At 22.4% G+C, this 20,041-nt stretch overlaps 2 protein-coding genes across 2 annotated transcripts in view; one reads left to right on the forward strand and one right to left on the reverse strand.

Moving 5' to 3' along the window:
* The first annotated feature begins 3,249 nt into the window (after positions 1-3,249).
* Tbc1d22 (TBC1 domain family member 22) lies at positions 3,250-7,508 on the forward strand. Its single transcript, XM_011497560.1, has 8 exons — positions 3,250-3,679; positions 4,319-4,507; positions 4,772-5,304; positions 5,636-5,766; positions 5,838-6,092; positions 6,411-6,660; positions 6,977-7,200; positions 7,309-7,508. The coding sequence occupies exons 2-8, from the start codon at positions 4,425-4,427 to the stop codon at positions 7,447-7,449; spliced, it is 1,617 nt and encodes a 538-aa protein (XP_011495862.1). The 5' UTR covers positions 3,250-3,679; positions 4,319-4,424; the 3' UTR covers positions 7,450-7,508.
* Positions 7,509-10,910: 3,402 nt separating this feature from the next.
* The window catches only part of Apoltp (Apolipoprotein lipid transfer particle), a 35,767-nt gene continuing 26,636 nt past the window's right edge, over positions 10,911-20,041 (reverse strand). Inside the window, exons 27-34 of the mRNA XM_011503293.1 lie at positions 19,886-20,040; positions 18,546-18,972; positions 17,506-18,253; positions 16,443-16,660; positions 15,361-15,973; positions 14,317-14,708; positions 13,476-13,928; positions 10,911-11,050 (exon numbers count right to left, since the gene is read on the reverse strand). Of these exons, the coding sequence (XP_011501595.1) occupies positions 10,970-11,050; positions 13,476-13,928; positions 14,317-14,708; positions 15,361-15,973; positions 16,443-16,660; positions 17,506-18,253; positions 18,546-18,972; positions 19,886-20,040 (3,087 nt within the window). The 3' untranslated portion in view covers positions 10,911-10,969. The remainder of the gene's footprint in view (positions 11,051-13,475; positions 13,929-14,316; positions 14,709-15,360; positions 15,974-16,442; positions 16,661-17,505; positions 18,254-18,545; positions 18,973-19,885; position 20,041) is intronic.

A 20,041-nucleotide genomic window follows, 5' to 3' on the forward strand; every position in this document is an offset into this window, starting at 1 on the left:
AGTACTTAGATTAAAAATGTAATATTTTCAAATGACAATAATTAGAATAAATATATGTGTAAAAGTAATGGTCTTCATTTTGAATACGTATTTATAGTATTATTTATAGATAATTAAAATTTAAAAAAAAAATAATAACAATATTTTTAGTACAAGCTACCATTGGTCTATTTATCTTATTAGCTCGGAATTCAGTATAGAAAATAATCCTGTAAACTGTCATTTACACCACGTCGAAAGTCACGCCCGATCCGTTTAGCGTATATATAACGGGATTCATGTCCCCCGCAAAACCCGTCCACGCATGAACTCATTCGCTCTCTGTCTTTCCCTCATTCGTACGTATTCAAAAGTCCATACCCCCATGCATGCTAGTATATTAAACAACAAAGAACTTTTAATTAAATAATGTTCTAAAACTCTTACGTTAGTATTAATTAATTATTTTAAATTTACTTAAGATTATAACTATTATCTCGAGTAATTTTACATGATAATATTATATTTTAAAATTGTTACTTTTTTACTTGGCAGCTATTTTTAATTCTATGAATAGAAAGAATATAATATTGCATAAAATTTATAATTAAATTTGAATCGAATCGTCACTAAAAGGTAGTGATTTTCATGACGTTCTATAAATTGATTTAATGATTATCATTATAGCTTATCTGAAATTTATTATTGATTTGAATAAGATAACTGGAATAATTTATATTAATTAAATTCTTATCTCTGTAATGAAATTCATTTATTTAGAACATTTTTAAGGAGTTTTATTTACGCTTTTATAAATAATAAATTATTTTATAGTTAAAGAAATTAATAAGGCAATAGAAATGTTTTATTGACATAAAAAATTTTAATAAAAAATCACTAATTTCATGAATTTTTTTTTTTTACAATAACTTATAATATATATATATAGATATAATTATTATGTATTTCAAATTGTGAATGTTTATTAATAATAATATAAAGAAATAATCGATATTTCTAAATAAAATATAAAATAAAATGCATATTATAATTTAAATAAAATAAAAAATTCGCAAGTAAATCGTAAATAAAATATCATCGAATTTTTGAATTTTTCTTATTAATTTTTACATTATCTTTATTTTATGTTTTTCTTTTTCTATAATTATCATAAAAATGGATAGTAAATAATATCTCTTTTATTTTTTATATATTATTTACGATAAATAATTCATTTAATGTTGAAACAAATGCCTGTTTTAAAATTGAAAATTAATATTATTATTTATGAATTGGTATTACCTGAAAAAGGTTTTGGAAATGATTTTTTCTAAATGCACATGAAAAAAAGTTTGCTATAACATTTTTGTTTATTTTTAATATTTTTATGTTCTTAAAAAAACTCACTTTTATTTTAATAAACGAATAAGAAAAGTGTTAATGCATGTTTTTGAGAAATGTTTTTTGTTAGAAAATTTCTTAAACATATTAAAAAACTTTAATTCAATTTAGAAAACGTTTGGAATTTTTTTTTAATACGTAAAATGTTAACAATATTGTAAAATTCATGCTTTCACTTAAAACCTTATATTTGAATTTTTTATATTACATATTTTTCATATAAATTCTTAAAATCTAATTTATAAGAACTAAAGTGTAAGGAGGTTTAAATAAACGACATAAAATGAAAAAAAGCATTTAAGGCTTAGATTAAGACTATTAATGTTAAGGATATTATAGTTTCTTTGGAGTAAAGAGGGATTTAGAAAACCAGAAACTATTATACAATTATCAAAAATATATTTCTGTTAATATAATGTACAATGAAAATCGAATCTCTTGATTAAACTAATGAATATTCATTAAACAATTAAAGGAGCGTCCGTTGTAATACAAGCCAGTGTCAAATATAATAAGATACAAGTATCTAATCATTTTTAATTGAGTACTTATATTTAATTTTATTCAGAAAGAGAAAAAGAAAAATATCATTGGTATACATTAATCGAAAGTAAAATCGACTTTTAAGAAATGAAATAAAAGTTGTTTTTTTTGTCAGACAAAATTCTATTCTTTTAAATAAATACTTGAAAGAGAAATAACAATGCATCTCATGGGTGTTAAAGGGATATCAGTTATTGATAAGTGACAGATTCTATTTATTTCCAAATAAAAGAATAATTACATGTTTAAATATTGCGACAGTAATTTTTATAAGTATACATCAGTAATTTAACAAAAACTAATTTATGTTTACTAAGAATAAAAATTTATGTTTATTTGATGTTATGATTTCAACTTTTTTTTTAAAAAAAAATCTAGTTGACTATTAAACTATTTTAAATATATTAAAAATAAAATTGATTAAAAATTTTGTAAGATCTAAAATAATAAAAAATTAATTTATTTTTAAAATATTTTTTCTGTACATTTATATATATTATGATTGCTGTAAACTTATATATTATTCAAATTATTCTTTATGTAATTAATTACAAATCATGGTTTGTTCATTCTTCGACATATTACATTTAATGATTATATAAAGAAATTTTCCAATACAATAATTGGAAAGTTTATTAAATAATAACTTATTTATATACTATTTCTTGTAGTGAATTGTCATTATTTATAACAATTAGTCTTGATAAATATATCCAATAGATTATATTATAAATTTTAAACGCTGATTAGTAAATAAAATTGTGTGTTTATTATAATTTAAGTTAATTTATATTTTATTGGAATAGTATTATAAAAATAGATAGTTTTAATGATAGAATTGTAATCAGCTTTAATAACTTATATAACGAAGATTTTAAATTATTCATTGAATTTTAGAATACTATTTTTGTTTATAGTAATTATTGAAAATGCCTGCTATCCTTTCTATAAAATTTATTTATTATTACTACATATATGTATAGAATTTTTCATATCAATTATGTTTTTAAATCTTTTAATAATAAAATTAGTAAATTATCTAGTGTTACATTTTATATTTTCTTATTATTATCAGATCATCGGTATATAAATATTACTTTTATAATTTTTTCTTCTTTGTTATTGATAAAACCATTCAAAGAATAATAATTCAAATTTAATGCACAGGTGATGATATTTTTCAAACGCACAACTATTTTCTTACTTCAAGTAAAATACTCACTGAGAACTTATTATACATGGTCTTACATGATTTGTAAGTGCATACAGCACATACAGCATACACAATTATAAATTCTCTGATATGCTTACGTGCAATCATAGTATTACATAGCTATATTAAAGTTGCAATGTTTGAGGAAGTGAAAACTTGATTTATGATATTTTAAAAGTGTATATGTATCTTTTTCACATTCATTTCAACAATAAGATAAAGAATCAAAGTTAATTTGTTTTATTATTTGCCTATATTTTTTTTTTTTTAGTAAATACTTTACCGAAAGTACGCCCTTTTATTCAATGTCCATTGCAATCTTGTTGCACGGAATGTGTTTTATGTGCATAGTACTGTAGTACCGGACTACGTGTTTTGCGTAAACAAACAGAAAATCATTCCTGATGACGTTTTTAACGTGGCAAAAACGCGGGCCGATCATCAACGGCTTGACATTCGAAAAGTCGTCCTGGAATATACGTTGCAGTGTTTGCTCGTTCATCTAACCTCTAATTCAGACACAAATGCTTAATTATAACAATAGTAAAAAATTAATTTTAAGTCCTTCAGTTTTATAACACAGAGCAAACTGTGCTTATTTTATGCAATAGTTACTTGCATATGTGCATTTAGATTATGTAGATATGTGTGCTGTTAGGTCTGTTATTAACAAGAAATCATGACATGGCTAATATATTATTCAGTTTACTACTCAAGAATCTAAATTTAACTTTAACGATGTTAAGTTTTTAATTGTTTAATATTTTTCTTTATAATTTAATGATGTTGTATATGTCATAGAATTATAAGATAATTTAGCCTTTTAAAACACTACAATTGGTTAAGAATAACAGTATGTGATATTACTACTGTGTATAATTTTTTTATAATTATTATGATAAAAATCTAAAATGATAAAAACATATTAAGAATTTAATTTATATTTATGTTAATCTAAGTATGTTTCATTTCATCAAATAAAATTCATGTAGATTCTGTAAATTAAACTTATTGTAAGATACTTTTTATAATAATTTTTAGTATTCGATATATATATATATATATAATTGTAATATATTATATATATTTAATTTAAACTAATAATAATATAATTAATATAGTATTATGTTCAAACTAAACTAACTACTTGTATTAACATTCAGTTTTTATATGTATAAATAGGTATGTTTAATTCAACTTTAACAGAACCAACCATCAACATGTTATCTCTTATTTAAATTATTCTATAAAACTAATAACCGTTGTGAAATGTGGTTATTTTAAGAATATGGAAAACCAAAGTCGTCATCATCAAGTACACCAAAGTTATCAATCATTTTGGAAAAAAAATTCTAGAGCTGTTCCTGGCAGGTATTTATATAAATATAATTTCAAATATTATAAATATACTTATTTTACTTAATTTAAAATTTTATTTTATTTTATTGTACATTAATTAAATTAATTAAATTAATTAATTAAATTAGATTTTAGTTTTAAAGTCTTTAAATGATTAATTACTTTACTTTTGATTTTTATTAAATAAATGTATTATGATTAAGTATTTAATTTACTAAATATACTTAATAAATTGAATTCTATAAACTTTTATGAAATAATATATAATATTTATAGGCCTAGTTTAAAGCAAGATTCTAAACAAGAAAAAAGTAATTTTGTTACCAATTCTGTTGGAGGATCAGGAGGAACTTGGACAGGAAGTGGAGGACAAACGTCTTTTAAAGACTTTCAAGAAAGTGTAGATGATGCTTGGGATTCAGGAGATGATGAGTTTTGTTTAGTTTCAGATGTAAAGATTTCTAAAAAAGTTAGTCACTCAGCAGCTTTAAGTGTTATTAATCATCACCGATCAAGTACAACTGGTATTTTACCACAGACCAACAGTAAAGAAAGTAGTCATCAAGAAATTATTTCTGAAGAGAAGAAAACAGAGGCTTTACAGAGACTAGCTGTTCAGCCTCTTCATTTACGAAATGCTAATTTAAACGCTAGTGCCTCAAAAAATTATTCATATTTACCGACAGTGAATGATATTGAAACTAAGACTGGAGTTTATCATCAACGACATACACAGTTTCCAGGAAGGCCTCAACCTTTGAGGCAGCCTAATTCAAGTGTAAAATTTTTTGTACCTTCTAAAGAAAAAGGTTATTTTCTTTATTACTATTAATAATAATAGTAATGATAATATTCATCAATAAGGTGTAAATTTAAATAAATTTAAATTAAAATTTTTCTTATACAGTATCTCATATATTCTTAATAGGTTAATATTTATGAAAATTAAAATTTTTTAATTTTAAAATTACACTTTTAAAAATTATAGTTTGAATATTTCCTTTTCATATATTTTAATAAATATATCATTAGATATAATATTAATATATTATAATTAGTCATATAAATATTTTTTTGATTAGTAATTTGTAATTATTAATTATCTTTTTATTGAATAATTAGTACTAATTCACTTTTCAGATGGAGAAAGTAAAATTGATAAATTCCAAGTACTTTTAGCAACATCTTTGCTTAATTTAGATGAATTGAGACAGCTATCATGGTCTGGTGTTCCTGCAAAGCTACGTTCAGTAACATGGAGGTTATTATCTGTAAGTTACCAAAATATAGAGTAATATATGTAATATATCTTCATATATTCAGTTCATTTTAAATTTTATAGGAATATCTTCCAGCTAATTTAGAACGAAGATCAGATGTATTGAAACGAAAACGCTTGGATTATTGGAATTTAGTTAAACAATACTATGATACAGAAAGAGATGAAGAATTTCAGGATACATATCGACAAATACACATTGATATTCCAAGAATGTCATCCCTTATATCGCTATTTCAACAATCTACTGTTCAGATAATTTTTGAAAGAATATTATATATTTGGGCTATTCGACATCCAGCTTCTGGATATGTGCAGGTAAAATAAGAATATGTTTCAATTAAGTAATACATTTTTTAAGTTAATTTGCTAGTTATGAATAAACTTTTAATGTCTAGGTTATATTTAAAAAAAAATTATATTAATAATAACATAATTATAATATTTCTTCATTTTATATTATTAAATAAAATGAATTAATAAAAATTATGAATGAAGATATAGATTTATTTATTTTCTTTTTAATAAACATGTATATACACATATTTTAGTATTAATTAAAGTTTGTAAATTGGGTAGCAAAATAATATAATGCGACGAAATGATATTTACTAATCGAAATTTAAATAATTGAAGGGCATGAATGATTTGGTGACACCATTTTTCTTGGTGTTTCTTCAAGAAGCAGTTCCAGTTTCAGCATGGCAGGAAATTGAAAATTATGATGTAGCATCATTGCCAAAGGAACAACGCGATATTATTGAAGCCGACAGCTTCTGGTGCTTATCAAAATTTCTCCATGGTTTTCAGGATAATTATATTTTCGCTCAATTAGGAATTCAACATAAAGTTAATCAATTGAAGGAATTAATACAGAGAATTGATGGTATGTTAATATTGTTTGATATAAATTTTTAAATATAATTTAATTAAAATAAATTTTAATTTATATATATTAAATATAATTAATATAATGTTGGTGAATACTTTTTAATATCTAAAAATATTTTATTGTGATTAAATTAGTTATCATAGGTAGCAACAAAATAAATATATAATAATATATATAATTATTTTTAATCTTATTGTATAATATACCTCACTGATTACACTTTTGTTTTAAAAAGTGGCACCATAACATTACATATGTAAAAAAAACTACTGTATTAATTTGTACAGTTAAATGTTTAATCATATTTTAGCACCATTGCATCAACACTTACATCAACATGGTGTAGATTATCTTCAATTTTCTTTTCGATGGATCAATAATTTACTTACAAGAGAATTACCATTACATTGTACTATTCGTCTTTGGGATACATATTTGGCAGAATCTGATTATTTTGCATCTTTTCAATTATATGTCTGTACAGCTTTTCTTCTACGTTGGAGAAGACATTTACTCCTTCAACCAGACTTTCAAGTAAGAGTGAGGTTTTGTGAAACTCACAAAATAAAATAAAGTATAATTGTATATATATGTAATATATTACTAATAATAAAACTCTAATAAAATTGTATGTTATTAAAGGGATTGATGCTAATGCTACAAAACCTACCTACACAAAATTGGTCTGATTCTGAAATCAATGTTTTGGTAGCTGAAGCTTACAAACTGCAATTTACATTTGCTGATGCACCTAATCATTTTCAAGCCCACGACTCTAGGTGACCATATTTATTAATTCGTTAGCCATTTTTTTCGTTAATCATTGTTATAATAGTTGCCAAATGAACGATATTCTACCTAATTGTTCAATATTTCATCGAGTTAATGTATAAACTTTACGAATATTATATTTGTATTTTTATCTTGTTTCTATTGAATTTTTTAAATTTCATTTACTATCAATTAATTAATTGTTTTTAAATTCAGTACTTTATTATAATCATAATTTTCGTCAGCATGATCAGTATCAGTGTTTCCTTTACTTAAAAAATGCGATTTTTATTAATATCCAAAATAGATAATTCAACTGTAATTAGTTCACTTTAGTATGGAGTATGTATTGTTATTTAATCTTCATAAATTTCCTTTTGATTTATATTATTTAGGTATTTAAACTATAAAATTTATTCATTAACGACTTTACAAAATTTCTTTGTTTATTATATAATATTATTAATAAGTAATTATCATTTAACACATCAACAAATAAATTAACAATTTTAATATTTAAACTGTCTTATTAAAAATTCTAGTAATTATGTTTTGGGGTGTTAATAAATTTTATTTCAGATGTAACAAATAATTTAAATCCATTGCTCCAAATAGTTTTTTTTTAAACTTATGAATTTCAAAATAATTAGATTTTTAATTATAAATTAAAAAATAATAAACTTGCTTTTAGTATTATATTACGAATCTCTTTAACAACATTATGCAATTATATAATGATATGTGTTGAGTATTTCATTAAAATATCACTAATATTATTAATAAATTTGTATAAATATAGGTTTTCTGTTTAAAGTATTTAAGTTTCTTTAAAAAATATGAATTCAATATAAATTTTATTACAATATATTCATAGAATCTGTTAAATAAATGTATGGTGTGTATATATTAATTAAAAATACTTTATTATTTTAATTTATCTATTTAAAATGTAATTTAAAGTGAACTTTTTACCAATGAATTTAGCTATATTTTGATATTAGAAGAATAAAAAATTTAAAATACTTTAGAATTTTGTCTTATTACATAACAATGTACTGTAAAAAATGGATATTGAAAAATATGTATTATATATAAATTATTTCGATTATAATCATTGTCCTCCAAGAATAATAATTTAAAATTTATGTAATTTATTACAATATAGAATTTTATAATTATATTATTGCAGGATTTTAATTATAAGTTCTAAATCCATTTAATAATTCAAATTCTAAAATTTTTATAAAAGTATATTCCTAAAAAAATAAAATTTTCTTAAAAATTTATTATATTCACTAGGTGAATTTGTTCTATTTTAAAAATATATATCTGTATATTCTTACGTATACACAGGTTTTTAAGTTAATTTTATTTTGAATTAGTATATTTATCAAACAAATTTGTTTTAATGAGAAATTTCTACATAAATTTAATATATATTCATTTTATAAATTATGAAGTGGCATTGTTAAATATAATAATATTTATAAGCATAATACAAAGGTCTTATCCAAAAGTGTTCAAAACAAATACATAATTCTAATAAATAAATTAAAAAAGTCACTTAAAAAGTGAAAAGTATATAATTACTCCTTGTTAAAAAATACTAACTTTCAAGTCAATGTTTAAATCATAACAAATTTCTATCTGTATTTGAAGAATATTCATATATTCATATTTAAATATTTTAGAAAAACATTTTAAGTATTTTATATTCATACTTTTTAATTAAAGCATACTTGGAAATTCAATTTCGTACTTAACATTAAATTAATTTGGATTTATATCGGGACCATTTGGTGAAGTGTATTTTAAGTAAATCAAAAGTATTTTTTAAAATTTTTAAGTGACTTAAATTTTTATAATTTGTCATTAATTAACATTATAATATTTATAAACTAGAATTATTATTTCATGATTTATAAGTTGATACTTATTTAATTCTTTAATTATCCCTAATTTTTAATAATCTTATTATTAAATCAATTTCGAATTGTTTATTGATAATTTGTAAATATTATTGAATTTAGTTTACTTGAGTGTTATATTGGTAAAGTTTAATACAATTCATAGATCAAAATTTATAATTCTGAAAAAGCTATGTTTTAAAAATCACATTGGTACAAAAAAAAACTATGATTTATTAATTATAATTCTTAATTTCTTATAATTCTTAATTTTATTAAATAATTTATGAACTATATATATATCCTTTTTATGAAGAAGCTAATTTATCATTAATTTTGTTTTGTTCAATATATACCATTGTAAATCTTGAATCTAGAATATAAACCGAGATGATATTTTTATTTAAATTAAACATTAAATATTTTTTAGACAATTACTTTAATTAAAAAATTTGTAAAAATAATGAAAAATTAAATTGATTTTTTAAAATAGTTATAGGAATAGTGAAAGTTTAAAAAAATATATGTTTTGTTATAATATATTCGATATTATTTACACAATTTTCATTCAATTTAAAAATCTTTACTGATACGTTAATTAAAAGTAATGTTAATCTTTTAATATGTATAATATAACAGACAAACTTGTACAATTTCTTTTATATACTGTGATAAAATTTTTTTTCAAAATTTTTATAATTGCCAACAATAATTTAATTCTGTAAAGTTTACATGGATAGTAGACTGATAAGTAATATCTTCTTAAAAAATTTTATTTTGAATTTTGTTATTTTTATTTAATATGAGAATCTTGACAAGTAACTTTATAATAAAAGTATTTCATTTGAATAAATATTTAAAAATTTATATAAACTTAAGGCTATAATAGTTATATAAATGTTATATTCAGTTGTCCAAATAAATAAGAGATTAATTAACAATTTGTTAACGATTATAAAAAGTTTATTGTTTTTTAATAAAGGTGTAATCGATAGTTTAAAAAAATTTGTAAATTATTGCTTATGAATGAAAACGTTTTAGTTTATGCTTATAAAAATTATTTTGTTAAATATAATTTGTATGAAATTAAAATTAATTTTGACATTGTTATATAGTAGGTTTGCTATAAAATTATTTTGCATAAATTAAAGTATTTTATAACGAAATTTTTAAAATTAAGTTTATAAAATTGTTTATCAATATATTAAAGAATAATAATATAACCTCTTGTGATTTAAATAAAAAAATATTAAATTCAGATTTTATACAATATTGATTTCCATTTTTATATACATGTATTTAATGAAAATACCACTTATAAAAATCGTCCTTTTATATATAATGTTTTATTTTTTAAAGTTCCATTTATAACAATAATACAGTAAAACATATTTCATATATTATTAATGTTTACATAACTTTTATATATAAAAAATTATTGGTTATGATTACTAAGCCAATTATTATATAATTTATGAAATATTTATATGTAATATTTCTTTTATATTAATATTTAATACAAATACAAATTTATTATGTAATAGATTTTTACAATAAAACTTTGTGTTTAATAATTTAAAATAGCATATATTTTATATATATTGAAGTAATACAGTGAAATTTGATTAATCTTCATCTGCATCTATTTGGCCATAATCTACATCGATGGATTGTAGTCCCGTTAAATCATCTTCGTTGAAAGTTTCCTGTATAAATATATTAAAAACGTTTTTTATTATGTTTTAATTGCTTACGACGAATAATTGGATAATATTTTTATGCAGTTTATACTATTATGAAGTATTAGTTCATTTTTAATTTAAATAAAGTGTTTTTATGGTTTTGATATTCGTTTTGTTCATAAATAAGTTACTGAGTATTGAAGGTAAAATTGATATCATTTATAACAATTAAAATTCTAAACTATATTTTCTTACGATTTTTCATTTATTTTAAATATTAACCTTTTATACTAAATATGCATAATGAAATAAAAATATTAAAAATTAGCAATTTTATAATTACAACATTTACAATATCAATATCTTTATCATTTTGATCATTCTGATAGTCTACGCAAAATTAATACTTTATAAATATTGAAGCATTTTTTAAACAATAGAGTGATTTATGGTGAATTCTCTTATCTAACATCATACAAAATTTCATTTTTCTTAAAATAAAGAATATTTAAAAATAAATATTAACAGATAAATGGATAAGAAGAATTATTTTTGATTTAGAAGATTTATGTTAAAATTTTGTATTATTAAAAAATAATTGACGTATTTAGTAGTTTATTCTCGTTGTTATGAATTATTATATTTTGCATTCTTATTCAAATACAATGAATTATAATAGACAATTTTTATGGATAATATATACAGTTTATAAAACTAATAAAAAATATATTGATAAATTTGAAAATATATTAGTCTTGTACTTTACTTCATAAGGTGATGTGTTTTTCAAATTTACAACGAATTACACAATAAAGACTTGTATTTATAATTATAGAATGTTTATTATATAAATAAAAATATTTAATAAAAATATTATGATAAATTACGTTTCAAATTATTTAAAGCTACTTTTTATTACATTCTTATATATTTTAATAAAAAATTATGTACTAATTCAAATGTATTTAATTTTTTCAATTTCAATAATATATTTTATTATAAGTTTGTTAAAATCTTCAAATATATTATGCTTTAATATTAATATGTATAATAATATATCATAATATATTATTTATTAAACTGCAAATAAAATATAATTGATACATTTATGTAAAACAAATAGTTTATATTTTTTTACAGATATTTAATTTGTAATGTATTGAAGTCGTATCATCATGAACTATACAAAATTTTTTCGATGATTTATATAAATAGAAGTATTATAAATTTCTCTAAAAATTTTTATTTTATGCTTACAATAAATAATTATATTCTAAAAAAATAGTTTTTAAAAAAGATATTTATCAACAAATATTAATAAAAATATTTAATATTTTTATTAATAAATATTTAATATATTTAAATATTGATAAAAAAATATTTAATATATTTATTATAAGCAAACATGATATTGTCAATGAAGGATGGGTAATAAGTTTTTAAAATTTTTAGTTTATAGAGAAGGGTCTTTTGAAGAAAATAATTCATAAATAAATTCTTACGACAATATTTTGTATAATCGAGCATATCTTAAATATGGCTATGGGAGAAATAAAAGTTTGATACTAATTATGAGATTTACGAGAGATAATATCCCTATAAATCGAATATTTGACTATATAAATCTTTTAATTTTAAATGTTATAATCATCAATTTTCTCTAATATACCAATCACTATATTTGATTACAACTCATATTTCTTTTATTTTCGTTCCAAATCAATTCAAGATTAAATTTTATCTGAACGATAAACATAAGATAATAGTCAAATATATTTTATACTATATTATGTACTCGAGTGATTTCAAGTATTTAATAAAAGATTAGGTTATTAAATTAATAATCATATATATATATATATATATATGATTATATATATATGATTATATATATATATATATATATATATCAATTAATTTTATCAATAGAAATTTGTATTGAAATATAGATAATTTTAAATTATGATTTTATTAGAAGAATAAAAAGTTCCGATGAGTAAGAAACTCTTCAAAAATTGTTTCAAATTATTTTATATTGAATTAAATCGTCCAAAATATAAATTATTATAAAAAGAAAATTTTATTAAATTCTTATACACTTCTAAAAGATCAAATAAATTACAAGTGAACACGAATGTTTGAAGATACAAAATTCGCGAATGAAATTATGGTACATAAATGTTCTGTTGTATTTAAAATATTTATATTAAAAAAAAACAGCAGCTATACTATATTTTTTATAAATAATACATTAAAATGTATTATTGATTATACAAGTTATTGCTTTATTTTAAAAAGTATTTGTGTATACAGTTATCTGTGGAACCAATTTGGTGTAGTTCATTACCTTTTCAACATCCTTGATATTCAGTACTTTTTTGCAGAACTTATGTGGTATGAAGTTACTACTTTTACCAAGTTGATTTAAAAATTATATGAAGAGACTTACGCTTACAAAATCTACAGTTATAGGCGTTGGGTAGTCGCAAGGTGCGCATTCCATTTTGGTGATGCCGTCATTGTCAGCAATGCACTCGCAGAGCTGGCAAGAGCTCGGCTGGGCAGTTAAAGCCAATCTCTTGGCGAAGACGCTAGCAAACTTCTTGATAGAGCCGAGTTTCTCGAGAGTGCGCAACTTACTTCCGCTGAATATCGCACCATTCGTCTCGAGCGACAATGGTGTACAATAACCTAAGGCGTTCTTTGACAGTTTTACCTGTCGACGAAGTTCCACGTCACCCAAGAGCACACGCGAGTCCTTCTTTGTATAGGATCGCGTAGCATCAAGGCCGTAGAATATCTTATTTAGTCTACCTTTTTCAAATTTGTACTCTCCGTCCATAAGGATATGCAAAGTGATACCTCGCTCTTGAAGTGCATGGTATAGTACTGAGTAGTCTAACTGTGAGTAAATAAAACGTTTCGTTTTAAATGAAGTGTATAATTGAATATTTATTATTTAAAGCTAAACTATATCGATAAATCTTCATGTAACAACAGAACCGTACCATTTGCCGATTATGGTAGTATAAATTAAAATTTTTTTTAAATACAACTACGTTAGCAAAGATAGGCTCAATTTTTATTTGTAAAGTTAAATTAAGAATTGCATTTTGTATCGATTATTAAAAAGATCGACAAGGCGGTAAAGTAAGAATTGAAATATACTATTTTTCAAATTGCTAAATAAAAAAAATAGAATATCGTAGAAAGATTTAAAATTTGAATTTTAAAGATAATTTTAAATTAATTTGAAAAGAAAGGATGGATTAATTAATAAAATATCTCACCGTTTGTTTATCGGTTTCACAGTGGGAACAGGGCATGAGTATGAAAGTTTTTGAAACACCAGCTCGAAAAACGAGCTGAGCAGCAAATCTAATTGCTTCGAATATATCTTGACTTCCGTCACCAACAATTATGTGATCAAAATAGTCAGCGAAATGAATGGCGTTTTTCGTAAAAATCTTATTATCAAGGATCAAGCTTCTGGGCTTATCGTAGACTCCGTTGCCTCCAAAAATTACGAGTGACCAACGATTATCTATGAGGTTATTATCATTCAATTCCTTGTCGATGTGCATGATAAGTTGATCGATGCTGCGATTCTGTCTGATTCCGCGATTACACTCTTTTGCTTCGACAATGAAGATTATGTCCGCTGATTGTGGTACTGTCTCTCCTGGTAGTGATATATTTATGACAGGAGTATTTGCAGGTAAACATTATTTTTATATTTTATTTGTAAAATATTGATTTGAAGATCGATTGAATTAATAGTTACCAATTGGTTAGAAATGATATAATGTTAAGTGAAAAAATTAATGATTGATATAGTAGATAGATGTTATAATAATGAAATAGATGAAGAATATGGATTACGATTTAAGAAATAATATATTTTTATTTCCCGTATATTCTATAATTCCATAATGCATAAAATTATATAGAAAAAGCATAAAAAAATAATAATTTTGAGAAATATTAATATTTTTCCAGAATATTCAGAAATTGTTAGTACATTTTTCATTAGTTTAACGCTATTCATTATCCAATAATGATTCTAAATAATGATTTTAAACGCTACCTTTATGGCGATAAATTTTAATTATTTAAAAATATTCGTAAATTATGAATTTTTTATCTTTTTGCCAGCATTTATTATATTTTTCACGTTTATAAATTAAAATCCTTAGACTCGTCATTAAAATCGTTAATTTATTACAGTTCAAGAAGACATTAAATAGAGTATACATCAATAACTTAAAAATATAATTTCTATAGCTTATGAACAGTTACAAAATTAGAGAACAAAAAAAGCTTTTTAATTTTACCTTCCAACTTAAGAAAGTCTCCTTCCGGGATTTGGGATATACCGGTTCCATTCATACCGCAAGCTGTACATTCGTTGGGTATCCTTAAATATGTATCGTGAAACATGCATGTTTGCAGATATGACATAGCCACTCCGCAAGCTTCGCGTTCGTTTACACTGTTCGCACACATCGAGCGATAAGCTGCAGAGTCAACTATACCGAAACATGCACTGAATTCGGAGCTCTTATTAGTGAAGAGCTCACGGCAAAAGTCTGATTCGATATCACTCGATCGCGTCACGGCCAGATTCTCACTATTCGTGCATTCATCAAGTTCGAGTGACCAGCTTTGCGCGAATCGACCAATATTCTGCTCTACACGACCATTTGATGTGAGAAAATCATCGATTTGCTCGTTATTCATTGTCCCAAGGAGACCGGCCGTTTTCCCGTAGTACCAACCTGCAAGCTCTAGAGTACAAAGATCATACTTCAGGTTGCACTCAAGCTTCAGCTGATTATTTTTACGTTCGACGCTAACAATGCTGTCATCCTGATAAACGAAAACCGTACCGTTTTCAAGTTCAGTTGGCAATTGGAGACTCGCATTCTGTCCTAAGAGCTTAACGTTCTGAAATTTCGTTCATACTTTGATTTTATTTATTGGTTTGTTAAAGTATTATAGTAATGTTAATTATTATATATATATATATATATATATACTTGTTAGTATATTATATTCTTCTAATGTTTTGTCCATTAGAAAGGAAAAATAAATATTACAAATTTAATATCATTGTAGTATTATTAATTTGTTTTGATTTTTAACAATAAAATATTTTATCAATAGCATTTTATATTTAATAAATAATATTAAAAGTTCTTTTTGTATAATATTGTAAGATTTTAAATTTGATATCAAAATATAAGACGTATTTAATTCTATTTATTCTCATAATTAACTTTTTTAACTAAATAAAAATATTTACTGATACTGGCTTGAAGAATATATTATATCAATTATTAATACAAATATGGTCAATAGATTTTATTGTTTTTATTGTATATTTTTGAGTTGCCATTTATCATAAATTACTTACATCATTGAATACATCTATTTGGATACCATTTTTTCCTACCAAAACGATGATTTTATAAGTTGGAGATGCATTACTGGCATTACGCTCATATTTAATCAAAATGGCAAAGTGATTTCGAACGAAATCATGTGCAGCAAGATATGTACAGGAACCAGCGAACTCAAAATATCGTCCGTCAAATGTTCGAAAATGTTGGCCACCAATTATCATGGCTTGAGCTGAAAATATTTATTGTATTTATTATTTTAATATTCTAGTTATAAAAATGTTTATAATTTTATTTGACATTCACTACAGTTGTGTATAAAATCAAGTTAATATCTAATAAAAACAAAATTTTTATTTTATTTATTTATTATTATTTTCTTTAGAATATAATTAACTTTGAACTGAAAATATTCACAACTATTTATCAAATTTAATTTTTTAATCTTTGTTACTTTTTATCATTATTAAATGAACTAATATTTGTTATACTAATAATTGTTTTGAATTATTATTTTTTATTATTTTTGTAGTCAGTTAGTAATTATATAAATTATTTAATTAATTATTCAGTATTTATATTATATCAAAGCTTATTTATTTAAGTGTTGCATGTATGTAATTAAGAATTTTTTCAATTTTGTAACTGAATTCATTACTTAGATTTTCAAATGTACAAAACATAATGTATTGTTATTGAAGAAATATAATATTTTTATTATAGCTGATTATAATATTTCTTTTTAAATGTGATTATTTAGTATTGTTTTTTTTTTTGTTAAGTTATTTAAGACGATTTACGCATTGGCGAATAAAAATATATAATGAAATTAAAATTCATATTTTTTTTAATTCATGTACTCTATATTATGAATATAATACGTTTATATTATTTACAATTTATTAAATTTTAATTTTTTCTTTTAATATTTGTAATCAATTTTCTTAATAATACATTTTTATATGATAATACTACTTAAAATATTTTTATAATTAAACATAATGATCAATTTAAAAGATGTGATAATTATTTTTAAGTAGTTTTTAATAACTTAAATATTTGTACACATTGCTTTACCTTTGAAGGGTGGTAACCAATTAGACGGTTCAGTAAGTGGCTTTATTTGATAGTATAGTGTCCAGAAAGTTGTGTTAGAAGAAGTAAAATATGAACCCATATCTACAATAGCTCTGTATTCTGGAATTTCTTGAAATTCTGGCGTTTGATTAAATGCGTGCCAGGACATCGGTAACTTTTGCTCTAGACACATGAGACCATGATTTGGGTCATAGATAAATTTTGTCTTAGCTTCTCTATATCTACTTTCAGCTTGTAATGCCGTTTGACTAATATCCATTAATTTAGAATGTATTAATCTTACTGTGCTTTCTAATTTTGTTCTAACTTCAAAGTATTCGTAAAGGTATAAAGCCCTTTCGTAAATTTGTTGAATTTTTTCTGAAGCATATTTTACTGATGGTAGCTTCTTTAATTCTTTAAGCTCTGTAATTATTTCATCAACAACATCCTTTAGCTCTTTGCCAAAAGGTACAAAAGCAAAATAACGTTCTTTAATGAATTGAATCACGGTGGTAGAGTATTTTTGAATATTAGTGATGATATCATTGGCTTTGATATCTCGATAAAATTTGTCTATATCTTGAGTAAAGTTAGAGAATTGATCGTAGTAAGGTGAAGTGATAAGTTCAATTTTACGGTCGTAGAGGAAGTTGAAAAACTCTTGAATAGCTTTCCATCCGACGGTTTCCAAGTAATGAGCAAGCCTAATGAAGATTGGCTCTATATGCATCAGGAATCGATGCCACTTGATAAATAAATAAATCTTTTATTAATTAATAACACATTTAAATATACATAAATATTTTTTTATCCTGATAATGAATATTTAAGAAATTGTTTAATTTATTAGAAAAATAATTCTGATAAAATGAAAAATGAAATTAAAAGCTAATTAATAATTCTTTTTTAATATTAAATTAACTTTTTTATACATGTTCATAAAAATAATAAACAATAAAAATAAAAACTGTCAAAGAAATATACCTATATATATATATATATATATATATAAATATTATATCTATAATAAAATGTACCTGAAGAGAAATGGATTGATAGATCTTATTATACAAATATTCGATATATTTGATAAAAGATACGTGTAGCTCCTTTACAAACATATCGTATTTGATAATAAACTTCTCAACAATGCTAGCAATTTGATTCATTGAATCACCTCTGAGAACCGCATTAGTAATCTCAGAGAGTTTTTGATAGGCATTCTTGATTGTCTCGATAATCCAGAGAAGGGAGTTACGAATAGCTTCACCTGACTCCCCCATTATTTCCCAAATTTCATTGATAATATTAGGTAGAGACTGAATATGACTGCGAAGCGATAACTCATCAATCACGTACATACCCATAATAACTATATCTTTAATGTAGAATTCGTTAGCGTTATAGGAATTATTAAGATATATTTTGAGATTTTTGAAGTCACCCTCAATTATTCGTAAATCGCTGTAAATGAAAGAGATACTTATTTAAATATCTTAATATTATTTATATTTTTTATATTTAATTATATTTTTCAGAACATAAATTTAATAAAATCCTTGGTTAATTTTCTATTTTTTAAAAATATTAAATAGAATTAAAAAATAACGATAATTTTTTTAAGTAAATTTATTTAATTTTCTTAAGTAATATATAACGTTGCCATGATTTTTAAAAAACGACAGATTTTTTTATTTATTATGAATATATCAGCAGTTGTCATGTAACGTGCATACATTTTTAAAGCAATTAGATACTTTTAATTGCATTATATAATAAACAACATGTGAAATATTAAAAACAAGGATCTTACATTATTGTACAGTAAAGATAATATTGTAAATAATTTACGTTAATTGATGAAATGATAAAAATTGATAAAAATACCAATTAATTTTATATTGATATTATTTAAATATATAGATGTATTAAAGCTAAGAAGCTGGTGATTATTCATCAGAATTATGATTAGTTTGATCATTATTTTATTTTATTTATATGTTATCTTTATTATTATCGTTTATTTATATATTTATCGATATTTTTATCGTTTCTTTATTATTTACTATATAATAATAGTACAAAAATTTCATTTAAAATTTTTAACGAAATTATTTTATAAAAATTATGTGAAAGAGATGTTTACTATTAATTAATATAAAAGAATTCATATAAAATATTACAATATATACAAGAGATACAAGAAATGATACGTTTATTTGTTTAAAACTTAATTTAAATATATTTGTCTTTTAATTGTCTCCTATAATCCTATTGTTTAGAAAGCCTAACTTCGACTCTTTATTCAATAATAGAATTATTATAATATAATATGATTTTAAATATATAAAATATGTAAAAATATTATTTATCTTACTTGAGGTCGGTTAAAAACTCTTCCAATTCTTCTTGCGCATCAGTCCAAATGTCTGATATAACACTGATTGTTTCACTGCGTATGTAATGTCTCCAATAATCAATATCTTTGCTTAATTCGTCGTAAGAATTCGTAAAACTAGATTTTATAATATTC

This window comes from Ceratosolen solmsi, unplaced genomic scaffold (genome assembly GCF_000503995.2).
Source record: "Ceratosolen solmsi marchali unplaced genomic scaffold, CerSol_1.0 scaffold10, whole genome shotgun sequence".
Lineage (NCBI taxonomy): Eukaryota > Metazoa > Arthropoda > Insecta > Hymenoptera > Agaonidae > Ceratosolen > Ceratosolen solmsi.